The following is a 20,570-nucleotide window of genomic DNA, read 5'->3' on the forward strand; positions in this document are numbered from 1 at the left end:
TGCCTTTTACTTTATAAAAGACGACTTTTTTTGTTTAAAGTCTGTTGCACCTAATGCAAAGGTTATGTAATTATGCATATAAGGTTGCGTGATCATTAATATAAGATTGCATAATATGTATATATGTTGCGCTTTTATGTGCATAACTGTGAATGATGTTTAGGCCCTGATTAAGAACACAAGGAGTTGCAAGTGCAGAATGAAACAGCCTTAACAGGTTGCTCTCCTTTCATTCATTCTTATTTACGGAACTTATACGTTTAATTTTGGTGTGCTGAGTTGATTGAATCTTCTAATCTTTGCAGATTTGTATGATTTATTCGAAAAGTTGTTATATTTTTATGAATTTTCCCCTTTAAAAAATCATTATATCTATAGTAGAAGAACATGTTAAAAATTAATTTAAAAAATAAAAAAAAAAACTTTTGTTGAGAGTGGGATTTGAACCCACGCCCTTTCGGACCAGAACCTTAATCTGGCGCCTTAGACCAACTCGGCCATCTCAACTTTGTTGGTGTTTATTTCTTAGTTAGTCTTTTAAACTATCACAGGAATCAATAACTGTGAATATTTCACGGTTCTAGTATATTGAACACCTTATGGAAGAAGAAAACTGGGTAAGGATCGAATGTAAGAATAGATTGGCTGAAATTGAAAGTTTTAAAAAGAAAGATTTGGTTCAGAGATCGAGAAATAAATGGGCGGAACTAGGAGATGATAATACTAAATACTTTCATGGGGTCATTAACAAGAGGAGGGTGAGTAATAATATTCCGGGTCTTATGATTGACGGGTCCTGGGTTTCGAACCAATTGAGGTTAAAAAAGAAGTGTATCGGTTTTTTAAGTCACGGTTCGAAGAGAAGTTACAACATAGACCTCGGCTCAATTGTTTTGGTCTTAAGATGGTATCTCAATCTCATCAAGGTATGTTAGTGGCACCATTCACAGAAGGGGATGACAAAGCTTCGGGTCCCGACGGATTCAACTTTCGATTCATAAAGAAATTTTGCCCTTTTTTTGCTGATGATTTTTATGACATCATGGCAGAATTTTACGAGCACGGTTCTATTACAAAGGGGGTAGGGGCTGCCTGACCCGGTGGGATTGAGAGAATATAAGCCAATTACCTTGATTGGGGTTATTAGTAAAGTTATATCAAAGATTCTTGCTAATCGTCTTCGTCTTGTGATGGATAGTATTACATCAGAGACTCAGTCGACTTTTCTATCAGGTAGATATATCTTGGATGGTCCCTGAAGGGGTATGGTCCCAGATCTCGCGTCAGCATCGACCGCGAGTGACCATTACCCTTATCAAAACCCCCACTAAGCTAACAACCCACTTGTGCCCATGCGGGGACGCATCGACACAAGGGTTGAATCCAATCTATCTAGTAACAAAGGAGGACTTACATGGAACAGGAGAACGGTAGAGTGATGCGACATAGCATCACATCTGGTGTACGAAAACGGAAGTAGTCACAGCAACGCGGCATCGCACCGCGTCCAGTGAACACTTCTATCAATACAGGAAAGCCTTACCTTAGGCATAGAAGGAGATGAACGTAGTGGTACGGCTGACACCGCACCATACGGACATTTTCGTCACGACAAGGGATGCAGGCAAGACGACGATGCGGCTAGCACCGCATCTCGCGTATTCCTTGATCACAAGTAGGAGACGCGGTAACTTCAGATGTTACCGCACGTAGCGATGCGGCTTGCACCGCATCCTATGTACTCAAGCAAGTGGTACTGACACCACAGTGCAAGTGGCACCAATGACAGTTACCTGTCAGAGCTACATAAGCAATGGACTGACGTGGCGTAACCTCCATAACCGACGAGCCTGACACACCTGAAAAGGGGCAGCACGTCGTCAGTCCATCCATCATCATCCTCCTCCACTCCTCGGCTATAAATACCAACCCCAAACCAGGTTTGAGGTATCTTCTCACAATTCTCTCACTACTACTACTATCTTACTTTGCTTCCCAAGCAAACTACTGATTCTCACGCCGGAGAGTGGTAACAAGGAGCACCCCCCACCCCATCCTCCTTGTTACGAGTCACGGCTTGTTTCCTTGTGCAGGAGATCAACCACCGGTTATCCAGCCAGCGATCCTCGAGAGGAAGGGATTAACCCTTCTTGACGAGACCAGTGAGTTAACCCTGCCCGGTTAACCATTGTTTCATCATTGGCGCCCACCGCTACTCTTAGCATTTTCTAAATCATCATTTTTCCTCTCTCACGATCATGACTGATCACCAAAACAACATTGCGGATAACCAAAATCCTCCAATCCCAAACCCGGTAGGGGTCAATGCCTCGACCTCCCAACCCGGACACATTGGCACGTCCACACAAAGGAGCACCTCCTTTATGTTCGGACATGACTTATCACAGTTCCCATCTGTGATCCCACCAGGCACGACAATTCATGCCTGGTACGAGCAGCAGGCAGCTACGCTGACTGCAGCATACAACCGCGCTTGTACTGAAGCGAATATACGAGCTGGGCTTCCCCCAGCACCGCACACCCCTGTTGAGCGTATTTTACAATACGACGGCAGGATCCATTCACGCCCGGCTTCAAGAAGCCGGCGTGAAGAAAGGGGATCGTCTTACTGTTCGGTCCACACCCTCAACGAGGATGATTCCTCATACGGGTCCCACACCAGAGGACCGGTACACACCCGCCTTGGCCCCCATGGCGAGGACAGGAGGCGATCAACCTCCAGATGCGGCCCCGGCATTCAGAGCCGATTGGGCCCACAACCATACACCGAAGGGTACGGTCATACCGACCCTGACGACCATAGCTACCGCGGTGATTCGCATGACACCAGTAGCAGACCGGGAGGACGTAATTATGTTCCTCCCAGTCACCCCCGCAACACATACCTTAGGGCGGCAAAGCGCCCTACAAACGAACCATACAGGCCAAAGGCAGCGGCCGAAAATTCCAAGTTCGGCACGCGGATTGCCAACGCCCATGTCACCACGACAAAGTTCCCATTCAACGTTGGGAAATACAATGGTTCGACCGACCCGGACGACCACATGAACGTCTTCATAGGCGCGGGCATCAACGGCCAGTGGGACGAACCCACTTGGTGCAATTTTTTCCCCCAGACCCTTACGGGCCTGGCCAGGGCATGGTTCGATTCTTTGCCAGTGGGATCACTGGATTCATTCGAGGACTTGCGTACCAAGTTCCTCGCACATTTTTGCCAGCAGCGACGCCACGAACGAGATTCGTGTGACGTCATGAACATCTGGCGAAGGAACGACGAATCGCTCGAAGCATTCGTCGTCCGTTATAATAAAGAATGCCTGGAGATAGGTGACGTGGCAGACCAGATGGCACGAAACCACTTCATCCGGGCCGTCAAAGACAGAGAGATGATCATGACCATCTCTGGCAAGGAGGGCTTGCCCAAAAAATGGGAAGATGTCATGACTGCGGTCAAGAAATACGCCCAGACACAGCGGTCACTCGAACCGCATGTAGCAAAGGCAAAGCCCCAAGCCGAAACATCCCAACAAGGGTCCAAGCGTAACAATAAACGCAACCGGGACGTTGGAAATCGCGATATTTCCAAACCATACTTCCCGCAAACCAACACGTTCGACCCAAAGAACTACAACCCCGCCCGAGACAATCGGGCGTCCAAGAAAGAATCTCGGGACCGCAACTGGACCGAGATCACCATGTCGCCAAGTGAGGTCCTCCTTGCGGACCCACAGTTCTTGCGACCGGCCAAACCAATGAAGTCCAAGAAAAATCAGGACCTCACACTCTACTGTGAGTACCACAAGGACTCGGGCCACACCACCAACAGCTGCATCAGTCTCCGACTGGAGATTGAGCGCGCCTTAAAGGAGGGGAAACTGCAACATCTTTTGCCAGGTGGGCAAAAACCCACCAAGCGCATTACCCCTCACGGCGAAGGTACCTCCTCCGGGAAACGAACCATGCACGTGGCTTCCACCCACATGATCCACGGAGGCAAGGGCAGGCCGCGGAAAGCGGCAAGAAGGCCGGAATGTGACTGGAAGGACGAACAAGTCGTCTTTCCAAAAGTCCGAGGCGGACCGCGCGATAGGCGCGCCGTCGTCATTTCAGGCCAACTGGCACACTACTGCACCGAGCGTCTATTCATCGACCCGGGCAGTACATCTGATATAATCTACGAACAATGCTTCAACCAGTTCGACCAGGAGGACAAAGATCGGTTGCAAGCAGTAGATTACCCGTTAACCGGGTTCGCAGGGGAAACTGTCTTTCCCCTAGGCCAGATTACTTTTCCTGTGCGTCTTTCCAGCGGAAACCGCACAAGGACAGAAGAGGTGAACTTCATGGTTTTACCTCACACCTCCAGATATGACGTACTCCTCGGGAGAGAATCCCAAGGAGATTTCAATATGATTACGTCGGTCCCCCACTCTGCGGTTGGTTTCCCAACCGAATCGGGGGTCGCGATAATCTATGCCCGCAGGGACGTCATGATGTCGGACGAAGTACGTCCGACCAAGGTCGCAAGGCCCACCCCCAATGACCAGCCAGAAAAATGGGTTCTCAACGCGAGATACCCAGAACAAAAGGTCACATTGGGTCACGCCTTGTCCCCGACCGCCAAAGCGCAACTGAAGCAGCTCCTCTTCAGGAACCAAGACATCTTCGCGTGGACACCCGCAGACATGACCGGGGTCCCACGTGATATTGCGCAACATCACTTGAATACCACGCCAGGTATCAAGCCAGTGATCCAAGGCCAACGCCACCTTGGGTCAGCTAAAAATCAGGCGATGCAAGAGTAGATCGAAGAACTGCTCTCCGCAGGCATCCTGCGGGAAGTTAAATACCAGACTTGGTTGTCCAACCCAGTCATGGTAGAAAAACCGTCCGGGGGCTGGCGCATGTGCGTCGATTACAAAGACCTTAACAAAGCCTGCCCCAAGGATTGTTACGCGCTTCCAGAAATCGACGAAAAGGTCGATAATCTCGCACCATTCAGGTGGAAGTGTTTCCTCGATTGCTACAAAGGATACCATCAGGTACAAATGGTAATCGAGGATGAAGACAAAACGGCATTCCGGACTCCCACCGGAAATTACTGCTATACAAAAATGCCGTTTGAGTTGCGCAACGCGGGCTCAACCTACCAAAAGTTGATGAACGACACTTTCCGCGGCCAAATAAGCAAAAGTGTCGAAATCTACATGGACGACCTGGTCGTCATGAGCATGGAAGAAGATACCATGCTCACAGATATCGAAAGAACATTCCAAACTCTGCGAAGCGTTAACATAAAGCTCAATCCAGGGAAATGCTCGTTTGGAATGGAAGAAGGCAAGTTCCTTGGGTTCATCGTGACTAAAGATGGATTCAAGGTAAACCCGGAGAAGGTCCAGGCGATCGAACGCATGCCATCGCCTTCATCGATGAAGGATATGCAACGGCTAGCCGGCAGGCTAGCGGCACTCAACAGATTCTTAGCCAACCACGCAGCTAAGTCTTATCCGTTCATCAAGACACTGCGGAGCTGTTCAAAGAAAGAACAATTCCAGTGGACCGCAGAGGCTGAACAGGCCTTCCGGGAAATGAAGGAGTGTTTGATACAACTCCCAACTTTAACCGCACCACGCAAAGATGAGCCACTCATACTATACCTATCCGCCGCGGACAACGCGGTGGGTGCGGTACTGATTGTGGAGCGGAAGGGGGTTCAAACACCCATCTATTACATCAGCAAGATGCTCAACGACCCAGAGACAAGGTACTCAATAATGGAGAAATTGGTGCTAGCACTAGTGCACGCTTCAAGACGGTTGCGACGCTACTTCGTAAACCACGTCATCACAGTGCTAACCAATTACAGGATCGGCCCGATCCTCTCCAAACCCGACATCTCTGGGCGATTAGCGAAATGGGCCATCGAGCTGGGCGCGCACACGATACATTATAAACCGCGCCCCGCAATTAAAGGCCAGATCTTAGCTGATTTCGCCGCCGAAGTACCGGTGAATCGCATCCAAGAATGCGAAGAAGCACAAACTCCTGCACCACCGCCACCCTCTTCAGAAACATGGGCACTCTTCATAGATGGTGCCTCCAACGATGAAGGAGCGGGTGCAGGTCTGCGACTCGTCAGCCCCGACGGCCAAGAACTCACATATGCAATCCGCCTCGAATTCAAAAGCACAAACAACGAGGCAGAATATGAGGCTCTGTTAGCGGGGCTACGTTTAGCAGTCAAAATCGGCGTGCAACATCTGGAAGCCCACGTCGACTCTTTGTTAGTTGCAGGCCAAGTACGCGGCGACTATGCCGCAAAGGGGGATATCATGATCCTCTACCTCGAACAAGTCCTGCAACTAAAATCCAAATTCGCTTCATTCAATATTCGCCATATTAATCGAAGCGAAAACAAGTCCGCAGATGCACTATCAAAACTTGCATCTACCAGCTTCCAACACTTGGCAAAGGAGATACGCATCGAAATCCTGCAAAATCCTTCGGTACCCCTGCGCCAAGTCAACGTCATTCAATACGGTTCAACATCATGGATGACACCTATTATCGCATATCTACAATCCGGTGTGACTCCCGAAAGCAAATCAGAAGCACGCAAACTACAATACAAAGCGTGCCATTATCAGATGGGAGACGGTATCTTATACCGCAAGTCATACCTCGGGCCACTACTACGATGCGTCAACCCCCAGGACGCCACATACCTCATTCGAGAGATACACGAGGGCATATGTGGCATACACGCTGGACCACGCATGGTAGTGGCCAAAATCATGAATGCCGGGTATTACTGGCCCGACATGCACCTGGACGCCGTCAAAGAGTTGCGCAAGTGCATCGACTGTCAACGTCATGCTCCAAAAACCTTGCGGCCAAAAAACAACTTAGTCCCCGTTACAACCGCATGGCCCTTTCAGAAATGGGCAATTGACGTTGTGGGACCTTTCCCTGACGCTCCAGGTGCGGTTAAATTTATCATAGTGGCGGTTGATTACTTCACCAAATGGGTTGAAGCAAAACCACTCGCCTCAACCACTGCTATGATAACAAGGAAATTCATTTGGGAACACATCATCTGCCGTTTCGGATTACCAATGTGCATTGTCACCGATAACGGCACCAACTTCGCTGCCGACGAATTTCAAAAATGGCTAGAGGAACTACACATTGAGCACATATTCTCCTCAGTCGCACACCCGCAAGGGAACGGCCAAGTCGAGAGTATCAATAAAAGCCTAGTCGAAGGGATCAAGGCACGGTTGGGAACGGCCAGGCGTGGCTGGGTCGATGAACTCCCAAATATCTTATGGGCTCACCGCACAAGCCCAAAAACAAGCAATGGGGAAACACCCTTCAGCCTAGTCTACGGTTCTGAAGCGGTGATCCCCGCAGAAGTCGGTCTCCCCTCTCCTAGAATGTTGGCTATTGAAAAACTAGACAACAACATGGAACGCAGGATCGATTTGGACCTCTTGGAAGAACGGCGCGAAAACGCTGCCATCAACGAGGCCAAATATAAATCCAAACTTGAAAAGTACTACAACGCGCGCGTCCGCGTTTGTACTTTCAACCCAGGAGACTACGTTCTACGCGACAATGAGGCATCTAATGCCGAGCGCCCAGGCAAACTCGCCCCCAAGTGGGAAGGACCCTACCTCATCAAAGAGGTCTTAGGGAAAGGCGCGTACAGATTGCAAACACTAGAAGGCGAACCTATCGCACGCACATGGAATGCACAACAGCTTCGACGCTGTTATATGTAAGCCATGTTCTTACATTTCTCTATGTAACCTATCGGGCCGCAGGCCATTTGCAAATAAATAAATAAGCAATTTTCTACATTATTGTTTGTTATTACTATTACAAATGCGTGTTCCACTTTGCGGTATCCCAAAAACAGATTGGCAAAATCTTCATTCGTGATACCCATACAAAGTGGTAACCACACACAAATATTGTAATAGGCCAGCAAAAGGCAAACAGACTTGCATGTTTTATCCGGCCGGATACACAAGTTTTGTTAAACACTTAACACAATTCCTGAGCCCAAAAAGGCAAACAATGGAATTGACGCGGACTCATACGACAAAGGTATGGAGTACACTCGACCCCATTCACAAATGGGTAGAGTTCCGGTAATATAAGCTTTTACAAAGCTTAAGTAATTCTAAAACCCTCACACGGTAAATAACAGAATTGATGCATACCCATACAACAAAAGTATGGAGTATACTTGACCCCGTTCATAAATGGGTAAAGATTACGCATACACACGTTCAGACATGCAAGAATTCAAAACACTTGTACAAACTGAACAAAGAAACTTTATATTCAAAAAAAAAATTCAAGTATCCACATGATGCTTACGGAATTTACATAAAGTTCCTATTCTATACAAGAGGAATACAAAAAGGAGGCACACTCGCCAACCTAAACCCTATTTTGTACCGCTGGTACCCGCGTCTCCTGCGGCACCACCAGCGGGTTCTTCCTCTTCCACATCAGGGTAAAGCATCCACAAGCGGTCAACATAGTCCGCAACCTCCAAACACTCGTCCAGCTCCCCTACACAGGCAAGGGGCGTGTCATAAAAGGAGGCTACGGCCGCTTTCAGACGACCCTCGGTATCCACATCATGGAACCCGGATGCCTGATCAGTATAACCGCCTGCGGATAATACATTGATATGCCCAATGCAGCGGTTATAACCAGCCTTAAAGCCAGCATCGCGCGCGCGCTCCTTAACCAGGTCCAAACCAGATGAGGTCTCAGGAGCATTCATGATAGCCTCGACAATCTGCAATAAAAAGATCATAAGTCTTGAATGCTAATCCAAGCAAATGTAAAGGCAATGGATACTTACACGCGCAATGCCGTGAGTCCGCAGCCACTCACGGTCAGCTTCCAGCTGGTTAAAAGAGGACACCAAGGCATCCTTAGCCTCAGCAGCAGCGTCAGCCCGCTTCTCCGCATCAGACACGCGGGCAGTAAGGTCCGTAACCGCAACCGCCCGGGCCTGAACCTCAGCCTGTTACAAGAACAGCAAACAGTTCACCCGATAAATATTTTCAAAACAATAAAGGAAATATACAACAGAGGTAACGAAACATACCTGAAGGCTGGAAACAACCTTATCCAAACGAATGCGCTCCGCATTCGCCTCTTCCAGAGCCTTGGAAGAACGGCTCTCCTTCTCCGCGGCCTCTTCAAGGGCCTTTGAGGCACGAGCCCCGGCTGCTTTGGCCTCTTCAAGCGCCTTCACGGCGTCGGCTTTCTCCTGCAGCGCTTTAACAGAAATGGCCTCAGCCGCAGCTTTCTCGCTGCCCAAGGCAACATTTGCCGCCTTGACATTCGCTAACTCCTGCCGAGTATGAAACAGAACGTTATTCTGCTTAGCCCAAGATTCATTCCATTTCTTGCGCTCATTGGACAACTTTTCGTTCCAACTCTTGCGCTCATCAGCAAGGAGTTTAGCAAGGGTACGCACCTGTTTCAGCTGGGCAGTGGCAGCCCACTCAGCAGTCTGCTTCTGCTTCTCAAAAGCAGCTTTGTCTTTCTCCAGCTGCTCCGCACCCGCACGGGCAGCCTGGACCAGCTTTTCCGCTTCTGCCCGCATACGAGCAGCATCTACCTCGCGCCGACCCAGCACCTTATAGTCTTCCAAAATGGCATTCGCCACAATGGAAGTCCCTACCAACATTGTTGAGAGCTGGTTTATACGCAACTCTCGAGGTGCGGCACGGGCGCGCTCAACTTCAAAGGGGGTCCCCAGGCCACCCAAAATCTCCTTACAGGCCGCAGGATCATTCGAAATATCATCCCCCTGCATAACAGTCCAGGGGGGTCGGTGATACATAGTACTGCGACCCTGGGAGTATGTGCGGTAATAATACTCCAACTCAGACTCCCCAGGCTGAATTGGAGGCCCATCATAACCCGCACCACCGGTACCAGCACCGGTAACCTTCGCCCCAGCAGCAGAGCTCTGCGGCTCAGTATCAGTCTTCTGCGCCTCCGCATCAGACTTTCCTTTCCCAGCATCAGAAAACCGCAGATCCAAATTATCCCCATCAGGGGGACTAATAAGATTGTTGGATGAATCCACAGTATCAAAAATCTGGGTTGCCACATCCTCTGCGGTACCTTTTGTCCGCACAGTCGACTCCGACACCACCTTGGCAGGGGGTGTTGATGGCAATTCAGTTGCACCCGCATCCGTGGCACGCGGGGGCGACTCCGGAGCATCAAAGATGGAAAAATCTTCATCTTGAGGCTCTGCAAAAAACAACGTCAAAATAGCTATCAAAACAAGTTACACATAACAGTTAAAACAAGCTAGCCTACACTTACCAGTGACAACCACAGGTTTTTTCTGCGTTGGAGCGGACCTTCTGGTTACCAGCCTCCGACGTTTGGTTTCAACACCACCAGCAGCTTTCTGCTCTGGCCTCCTCTTCTCACCAATCACAGGGGGACCCGCATCTGTTCCTCCCGCAACCGCCTCTTCTGCCTGCTTCTTTGCAGCACCAGAACGTGACTCCGCGGCTATACCCAAACCCTCGAGGGTATCAGATATTATCACATAATCCTTGTGTCGACGAAAAGAGGAATGAGAGATACCTGCTGCCTGCGGCACCAGATGAGGCACAGTAGTGACCTCCTTTATCTTCTTTTGGCGAAAGCGCACGCCCTTCACAGTTTGCCTCTTTGGCACACCTTTCGCTTCGGGGTCCCCCAAGGCCCCAAGATCACCTGCATGGAATCAATACGTCAATAAACCAACATTATCAACACAAGTGACAAAGCTTGGATATTATACCTTTGCCTGACGGCAACTCAACTGCCAGTGCAGCCTCAGTAGGCACCCGGAAGTTGCTACGGATGATAGTATTGTGATCCTCTTCACCATCCGCACAAACCACGGTTTCAACCGTACCCAGGAAATCCGGGGCAAACATCCTCCATGCAGGAGCATTTTCTGATAGCAAACACAAATATCAGTAACGCACACAAAAATAAGGAGCGTAAACAGATAAAAAGTACGTACCACCACTCTTCTCCCGCACCACGGGTTTCGAGTTCTTGCTCCTCCTCAGCATCATACGCAACAGCCATAGTTGCGTATTGGTCAGCTTCACGGTCTCAATGGTCTGCAACTGAGGAAACCATTCCACTGATTTCGAGCTAGGGACTGCAATGGTCTCCGCGATGATCGTCTCGGTCACGTTCCGAAACGTCATATCTGCAACAATGGCAGCAGCTTTAATGTAGAAGAATTTCTTCTTCCACATCGTCATCCCCTTGGGGGGAGTCATCAGCTTGGGGGTACCGTCTCGTTGACGGAAAGAAAAGAACCCCATGGACACTGTCATCTGATAGAACCGTCGGAAATCTCCGACGGTAGGCTCTATACCAAGAGCACGGAAGGTGAACTCAAAATTTCGAATCCGAATCATACCAAACGGACTCACCTGAGAAATGTGGACCTTGTACCACTCCAAGACATCCACGACAAACACCGTCAACGGTAACCGGAGATTACAGTCACCAAAAAAGTCGGCCCACATGGTCACATAACCGGCCGGAGCGTCGGCACCAGTATCACCCTCCGATGGATATTGAGCCCCATATTCAGGGGGCATTTGGACAGTAAGCATAAGATTGTCAAAAGACTTCTTGGTCCACCTTAACGCCGGTAAACCAACACCGGCAGCCCCCTCGTCTTCTTCCTCAGCCACTATCGGCTGTTCAGGGTTTTCACCCTCCACATTGTGTGGATTCGATGGTTCAGCCATCAAAAATATTCAAGAAACAAAAGATGGTGAACGGAAACACCAGCAACCTCACCGGAATTTCAGAAAAAATAGTCGGAGAAGACAGATAACAGTTTCTCTCTCAAACGGCAAATTTTTTGAAATTTTCGAACAAGTGAGGGGAAACCACGAACGGTTTCCCCTTATATACCCATCGCAATTAATGCGGAGGGAGAAAACAAATGATCACGTTCAAAAAGAGCGAATCATAGGACACCACGTGTCGAGCGCCGTTTCCGCTGACGGTTATCACGCGCGCGTGGCCGCCCACGCGCCTGACACAAGAGACGTTTACACTCTTCGCTACAGTGCATTTAATGCCTCGGGCAGTGCAAACGTCCTTTCATTTCAGCACATGCCAGGAAGATCTCACCAACTTCCACCAACTCACACGTGCGTCCAGCCACGTATGCAACAAAAAGCGACTACATTATCCAATTATAAGCGGCATGCGGTTTCTCTGGTATACCGCACCATAACCCATACCGCATGTCGTTTTTTAACATACCCCTAAAAATAGGTAAAAACATATATCTCTACACTATAAGGGGGTATAATACCTATCCGCACGACCCACGAGCACACGTGGAATATGCGGACATGACACACACGAGCCCGTTCAGGTGTGTCAGATGCTCAGAACCAGCGTTGGCCGTTGGACTGAACCGCATCTCAGACACAGGGGAACTGCATTGCCTTCATTCTCTTCAAGCTTCAAATCCCTCCTGCCCGGTTCACAACCGCAGAGGGTACATGAACACCTTCTTTAACAAAAGGAAGGAAGGGTATGCACGCGAACGCACATCAGCAACCCTGCCTCCTGAACCTTCAAGAGCTACATCCGACCCACACCCACTTCGAGCAAATGTGGTAATACAAAACCGCAGACACTCACGAGGAGCTACGGACATAACCATAGCTTCCGCAGAGTGGTTGCTACGGAAGAGCCAAGCTCACTCCATATCACCGAACAAATGCTACTGCATGGCAAACTCGGTATTGGAGCGGGAAGGTAAGTGGCTCCAAAACGAACGCAGAACAGCGCTCTAAATAAACTCTCGTCGAACAACAAGCGTCCGAACAGCGGTAACAAGTCTGCTTATGACTTTGTTAACCCGATTATGGGCCGCATAGAATAAACAATAGTGGGCATACCCTTGCCTATGACCATGTTTATTTACCCATAGTATGAATATACATTGTTCGACCAAACATGGCCAACAATGACGCAACGACGTAACCGCAAAGAATGTGCGGTTACTAGAGAGCTATGACGATAAACACGAAAACCCCACAAAAAAGGGATTGTCGTCTCATAACTCGATGCTGAACATAGAGCTTGAGCAAAGCACTTGCAAGCATCAACAACTTTTGATCCCAGTCTCAAAGATTGGTCCAAAAAGTTTCTTTTCTTCTTCATGCACCAATTCAACAATTGGTATGAAGAAAAACCCACCTTTAAAGGATGGGAAACCTCCACATACCTTGGAACCACCACCTCAGAGGTTGGTTCGAAGTTTGTGCAGCATTACTAACAAGGTCTCCAAGAGACCTTCGGCACAACAACAGGTGGCAGACCACCTGGTGACATAAATCGGCTGAGAATCTCGCATCCGACGAGATTCCTTCACCGATACGGAAGAGGCGTCAGATGACCCTTCCGGACCTCCAGCTCCATTTACATACAGAAAATACCACACATGGTCTAGGATCTTCTCCAGACTCCAAACTACCTTCCAAACACCATAGTCCAGTACTCCTCCCACATACACCTTGTATGTGGCAGCAACACTAGACTGGGGGGACTTGAAGGGGTATGGTCCCAGATCTCGCGTCAGCATCGACCGCGAGTGACCATTACCCTTATCAAAACCCCCACTAAGCTAACAACCCACTTGTGCCCATGCGGGGACGCATCGACACAAGGGTTGAATCCAATCTATCTAGTAACAAAGGAGGACTTACATGGAACAGGAGAACGGTAGAGTGATGCGACATAGCATCACATCTGGTGTACGAAAACGGAAGTAGTCACAGCAACGCGGCATCGCACCGCGTCCAGTGAACACTTCTATCAATACAGGAAAGCCTTACCTTAGGCATAGAAGGAGATGAACGTAGTGGTACGGCTGACACCGCACCATACGGACATTTTCGTCACGACAAGGGATGCAGGCAAGACGACGATGCGGCTAGCACCGCATCTCGCGTATTCCTTGATCACAAGTAGGAGACGCGGTAACTTCAGATGTTACCGCACGTAGCGATGCGGCTTGCACCGCATCCTATGTACTCAAGCAAGTGGTACTGACACCACAGTGCAAGTGGCACCAATGACAGTTACCTGTCAGAGCTACATAAGCAATGGACTGACGTGGCGTAACCTCCATAACCGACGAGCCTGACACACCTGAAAAGGGGCAGCACGTCGTCAGTCCATCCATCATCATCCTCCTCCACTCCTCGGCTATAAATACCAACCCCAAACCAGGTTTGAGGTATCTTCTCACAATTCTCTCACTACTATACTATCTTACTTTGCTTCCCAAGCAAACTACTGATTCTCACGCCGGAGAGTGGTAACAAGGAGCACCCCCCACCCCATCCTCCTTGTTACGAGTCACGGCTTGTTTCCTTGTGCAGGAGATCAACCACCGGTGATCCAGCCAGCGATCCTCGAGAGGAAGGGATTAACCCTTCTTGACGAGACCAGTGAGTTAACCATGCCCGGTTAACCATTGTTTCATCAGTCCCTTAATTATTAATGAGATATTAGAGTGGGCGAAGAAGAATGGGAAAGAAATTTTTTTTGTTGAAGATTGATTTTGAGAAAGCTTATGATAATGTGAATTGAGATTTTTTGTTGGAGGTGAAACGTCAGACGTGTTTTCCGGACCGATAGTGCAGGTGGACCCATGGTATTTTGTCATCGGCTAGTTCATCTGTGTTGGTGAATGGCTCTCCCACTTTTATGTTCAATTGTTCTAAAGGAATTCGTCAAGAAGATCCTATATCTCCTTTTCTGTTCATCTCTTCTCCTTAGGGTGTTTTCGATCAAAGAGGCAACAGTTACATGACCTTTGGTTCAGGTCAAAACAGGTTGTTTTAACAAGGACATTTTGGTTCGGGGCGGGTCATGTGGTTGTTTAGGAGTTTAGGAGGCAATTCACTGTTACAAAATAAAGACGATCTTCCAAATCCGATAACCCAAATTCCAATCCTTCCAAGCTAGCTAGCAAATGAGATCTACACCAAAAAACTGAAGACATAAAAAGAAAAAAAATATTAAACACAAGTGAACAGCATGTATGTTTTTAAATTCGAATAAAGATTGAAATACTCATAAAAAAACAATAAACAAAAGTATATAATAACAACCTGTGACCTGTGAATAATTAAATATTATCTCAAAAATCTTAATGACCTAATATAGCAATTTATAATATCTAATCTAATAAGATAAAATAATAAAATCTATTAAAGCACTTGTAGCATCATAATTGCTTTAGGATCAGTTTTCTACTGGTAAATCTATGTATTGTTTGTAATTGCTTTAGGATCAGTTTTGTACTGGTATGAAAGTGTAAAATACAATATTGCTTAACGCAAGAGCGTACGATGTGACATTATGCACGTTGTAAAATTCAAAATCCTAATCACGTATGTTGAAAAACCCTAATCACGCATGTTATACTTAGGTAATGAAGCATGTTATAATTATGTAATGAAGCATGTTATGGTTTTCAACATGCTTGATTATGTCTTTTCAATATGCGTGATTATGGTTTTCAATATGCGTGATTAGGGTTTTGAGTTTTACAACGTGCGTAATTTCACAGCGTACGCTTGTACGTTAAGGAGTATTGTACGTTAACCGGACTCTATAAATATATTAGGGTTGCTAAGCATATTGTTATGTGTTAATAAATATATTAGATATTAGTTATTAAATTAATATATTAACTTATAACGTTAACAATATTAGTACTAAATTAATGAAGGGAATTTCATGTGGCATCAGTTAGAGTTCTTTATTAGTATTAGATTAGATTAGATAATATTAAAATTAAAATTGAGAAAATTTATAATAAATACTATAAGGATAACAAAAATAGTTTTAAATAAAATAAAATTAAAATTGTAAAATTGAATGAGAGATTGCCATGTGGTATTAATTGGAATCTTTTATTCAAATTAGATTATTAAAGAATTGTACTTATTAGTTAACGATGTATCTGTTTATACTTTGATTAAAGAATGGATCTTCTTCTTCTTCTTCTTCTTCTTTATTCAGTAACCTTAATCACATTTTCAGTGATGTCTGGAGTCTAGATGTAGATACTATCCATGTATATTTTGATTTTTTTCATAAAAATCTGTACTTTAATTTTCTTATTGACTTGGGTCAAACAAATAGTTATATATGTACATTTTAGCGATTTAAATCACTTCAATTACTCTATTGCACAGTTGATATAAGGATAACTTGACTTATGATGTCAATTATAGTACAGTGATGCTTTGAAAAGTCCGACAATTTATTAATGATTCAATATGTCAACAATTTGACTTCTTGGGTCAAAACATAACATTATGATGTCTTAAAAAGCCAATGTGTTTATTTTAAACTAAATATATGTACAGTTTGACTACTGAAGTCAAACATAATGGTATTTAGATTATTTTAACATTTTCAGATACTACTTGCCAAGAGAATGGAGTATGTAAATTGAGCAAGTAAATCTGTTATATTCGGACTGGTCAACTCCTAGACTTGGAAGCAACGGTCCCACATGACGATTATTCCGTGTTTTCTTTATCAGCAAAAAGTATCCTTGTAAACTTCCCTCAAGCTAATCACTCAAAACAATTATCCTTGGCAATTGTTTAATGAGAAAGGGCAGATCGGAAAACACATTCTTTCAAAAACAAGCAGGCATTATAGTAAAATGTTCCATTACCATTGTCCAAATGTGTCCTTCAGTTTTTATGACAAAATGCAAATGAGTGACTACAAGAAACAAAAGTTCAAAGAATACTTTACCTTCCTAAACCTATACACCCATACACATTTGACATGTACATCAACCCTTTCTTTATAATAAAAAAGAACATACAAGAACTTCAAACACACTTTCTTTCAACTTTTCTTTTATGAAGAATTACCGCCAACTCCTCTCGTAGGAACCCGTGTTTTGATCGGTTTAAGCTTCGATCCCATGATTTCCGACACTGGAAGCTCTGGGTAGAGACCAAACATGCTCAAACACCTCCCCTTTACGAAGAATAGCAAGTACTGTCACCGCCTCTTGAAAGAACCCGTGTTTTGATCGGTTTAAGCTTCAATCCCAAGCTTTCGGGAGATAGAAGCTCCGGAGAGATGCTGAACGGGCTTAGTGGGCTTCTCGGGCTTCCATCTGACTCACTGGGCCTATACAATCCAAACCCAATTAGAAAATACTCCAAGGAAACCAACATTGCGTGTGGCTGCTCTTCTGTCACCATTGATCCACACCCCTGCACCTGCACACCATTGATCTTTTAACTCTTTTGACTTTTAGCCAATCTTTACACAACCATTTTGACTTGTTACCAATAATGTAAAAACTCACATCGACTTGTTCAACAAATTTGCACAAATAAAACCATACCTCTACTAAAGCACTAAATCTTCGATCCAGTTTTTCAGACATGTGGAGGGCTTCAGAATGGAACAGAGAGTTGTCCCCAACAAATATAAGCGTTCGGCATTTTAGTTTTTCCAATTCTTGAGTAATGTCGGGTCTCCTGTGAATTGCTTGAAGAAACCTCAACACGTTAATACTTTGCCTCTCATCCAATAGCTGCAGAAAAGTATATTCACTTACGTATCATCCAATCTGTAGAAAAATAAATTAAAAGGTCTTAAATAGTTACACGTCTAGAAGACAAACCTTTCTACATGCTTGAACAATATCCGATTCGGGTATTTCCGGAGTACCACGGACTTCCTGATTTATTAATCGCTTATTAGAGTCAACAACTACGCACATGAAAATTCTATGTTATAAAAGAAAAAAGTTATTATGGCACCTTACTGAAGTATCTTTGTAGCAAGCACTCCTTCGACAAGCTACACATACCGTAATAATATAACAAATTTGACATCAACTACACATCAAAGGAAAACATACAATTTATACAGAGAACGTGGCCGGTGGCTCTATGGTAAATATGAATAATGTTTAAAGTGTATCGCAACAGACCTTATTGTATAGCCATTCGGTCCAAGAAGGTGCCTTGCACAAAGGTGAAATGAGTATCAAACCCGTAACTCTGTCTCTATATCTTATCTGCCACATAAACCAAATCCAAAGTCATTAATAATGACCCGTAAACCCTGAACATAATAGTCTGTTTTAATATACCGCAAATAGTGTAAGAAGATATGCACCCGCCATCGCCCCCATGCACATCACTGCACCGAGCCTGAACAACAAGAAAGCATATCGCACTACACCCATTTAGATTATTACATGAAGGAGACAGTTAAGTGTTATGAACTTATGATCTGTTTACCTAAAATGATTAAGGACCTCTAGAATTTGATCACAAAGATCATCGACAGACGGGACGGGAACATCCGGGGAAATGGATGCAGCTCCTAACTGCAACAACTCTTGTGCAAATCCCGGAAGACATTAATGGTTAATAATATATTTATTGATCATTAAATTTTAATTATAGAACATGAAATAAGTTCATTGGCAGACCTCGTGACCGGGTGGAGTGATGTGATAAATGCAGAAATTGTGTAGAAGCAAAGACGCTGCTTCGGGACTGAAGAAGAGTCCTTGGAAACATGACATGTCTGTATGTAATTTAAACGAGAAGTTAAAAAGACAACAATCATAAAACGCGTAATTAGTATTGTTGATTGCACTGTGAAGAGAATCTTACGATTCAGGGCTACATCAGGATAAGTAATCAATGGTGGTTTTTCTTCATCTCCGTATAAGATAACAGACACACAACCATGACCCGTTCGAATGATGTGTTCCTGACGAAAAAATTCATAAAAGGTCATACGGGCCATATGGGTTTGTCGGTCAAAATATCTTACGGGCTATGTGATTTGGTCCTCATACGACTCACATCACCAATGTTTTGTTTAGCTGTTCCGTTTATTAATCACTTTTACACATCTTATCAGTCATTGATCTTAAACGACAACCAAGGTTCGCCACCATAAACCGTCGTTATCAGCCACTATGAACCACCACATCACCCTCAAAATCACATAACAACAACTTGGAAAGATCATCAACCCATTCAACATTTCAATTAACTAAACAACTTGCAAAATCAAATCAAGAAAATTGGGGAAAACAACCTTCAAAGTCCCAATTGGGTATCCAACAAATCATCTAAAAATCACATAAAAACAAGAAAAATCCAAACTTTAACAAAACTAATCCAAGAAACAAAGTGGGTATGAACAGAATGATCTCAAATCCATTATATTACATAAATCTTGAAACAAAAAGTAAAAAAAATAAAAAAATCATACCTTTCCACCAAGATAGATAGTTTCCATATCAACGGCTATGGAATCGGTGGAATCCTCCATGGCCGTCGTCTTCTTCCTCCTCTTTCTCTCTCTAGAAACTCTCCATAAATCTCTGAATGCCCAAATATCTTTAATGGTCTATTATAGATGAACCGGTTCTTTTATCTGAGTTGTAATTTTATAAATTAAATGACAAAAAATGTAAAAGCTTGCCAATTGCCCTCCATTAACGGCTTTCCCTCAAATGGTGGATTGATTGTGAATTTGTCAACAAAAATGTATTAACAGGTACTTAATGTTAATGGTTTTTTTTTTTTTTTTTTTTTTTTTTTTAACAGCCAATGGGTAAAAGCTTGGGTAGTCTGCTACGGGGTAAGACTATGGGGTATGGGGCTTGAGTTGGGGTGTAAGTTGGCTGAAAACGTTCAAGCCATCATCCCGGGTGGGCTTGGGTTGAGGCGTGGCCTAAGCGGCGGGAGTTTTAAGCCGGGCGTGGGGCGGGTCTAGCAAGGTGACATGGCGGGATCTCAATGGCCAAACCAAACTAGCCGTTGGCCAACGGCTATGTTAAAAAAAATTATTTTTTCACTATAAATATCACACTTCAATTCCTATTTTTACCACATTCACCCACAATAATCATCTTCAATTTCTATAATCATCTCTATTCTCATTCTACAAAACGAAAAAATGCATCCTCATAATCGTGGTTATGACCCGAACAACCCGTGGGCATTCCAATAAAATACTAGCCCACCATCCAATCGTCCAATGCCTCCTCCATTTTTATTACACTCCTCTATGCCCGATATGGCGGGTTATGCATCGTATACCAGGAATCGTTTGTTTACTAACTTCCGCCTCCAAACCCATCAAAAGAGAAGTCATAAGAAAAAAACCGAGGCGGAGAAAGCACTTGAAAACGTCAAACGAAAACAACAAAAATGGGTCGTTAATGAAGAACTTGCATTTGCGAGGGCTTGGTTTCAACAATCTCTACATCCAACTTTAGGTATTCTTAAATATTTTGTAGCCCTTATTTTAATATTAGTGGTTATTTTTTATATAACTTTGTAATATATTAAATTTTGTTTTTATTAAAATAGGAAATTTTCAACATCGAACCCATTTGTGGGAAGCGGTTAGTAAAGCATTCCATGAAGAAA

General features: G+C 45.1%; 1 protein-coding gene and 1 non-coding gene across 3 annotated transcripts; both read right to left on the bottom strand.

Annotated features, from left to right (window-relative positions):
- Positions 1–426: 426 nt before the first annotated feature.
- Positions 427–507, bottom strand: TRNAL-AAG. Its single transcript has one exon. It is a non-coding gene; the product is annotated as a tRNA-Leu (tRNA).
- A 16,287-nt stretch (positions 508–16,794) lies between these two features.
- On the bottom strand, positions 16,795–19,644 carry LOC110865481 (protein NDL1). 2 transcript variants are annotated; one of them, XM_022114739.2, is made up of 10 exons: positions 19,405–19,643; positions 18,795–18,894; positions 18,608–18,705; positions 18,414–18,502; positions 18,263–18,323; positions 18,101–18,187; positions 17,928–18,005; positions 17,789–17,845; positions 17,507–17,698; positions 16,795–17,378 (listed from the first exon to the last, which is right to left on the bottom strand). In XM_022114739.2, the coding sequence occupies exons 1-10, from the start codon at positions 19,462–19,464 to the stop codon at positions 17,133–17,135; spliced, it is 1,068 nt and encodes a 355-aa protein (XP_021970431.1). In that variant the 5' UTR covers positions 19,465–19,643; the 3' UTR covers positions 16,795–17,132. The 2 variants fall into 2 exon arrangements, with proteins under 2 accessions (XP_021970431.1, XP_021970432.1); XM_022114740.2 differs by having other exon boundaries at positions 16,819–17,378; positions 18,414–18,513; positions 19,405–19,644.
- Positions 19,645–20,570: the final 926 nt, after the last annotated feature.

The sequence above is a fragment of the Helianthus annuus genome, chromosome 6, assembly GCF_002127325.2.
Source record: "Helianthus annuus cultivar XRQ/B chromosome 6, HanXRQr2.0-SUNRISE, whole genome shotgun sequence".
NCBI lineage: Eukaryota > Viridiplantae > Streptophyta > Magnoliopsida > Asterales > Asteraceae > Helianthus > Helianthus annuus.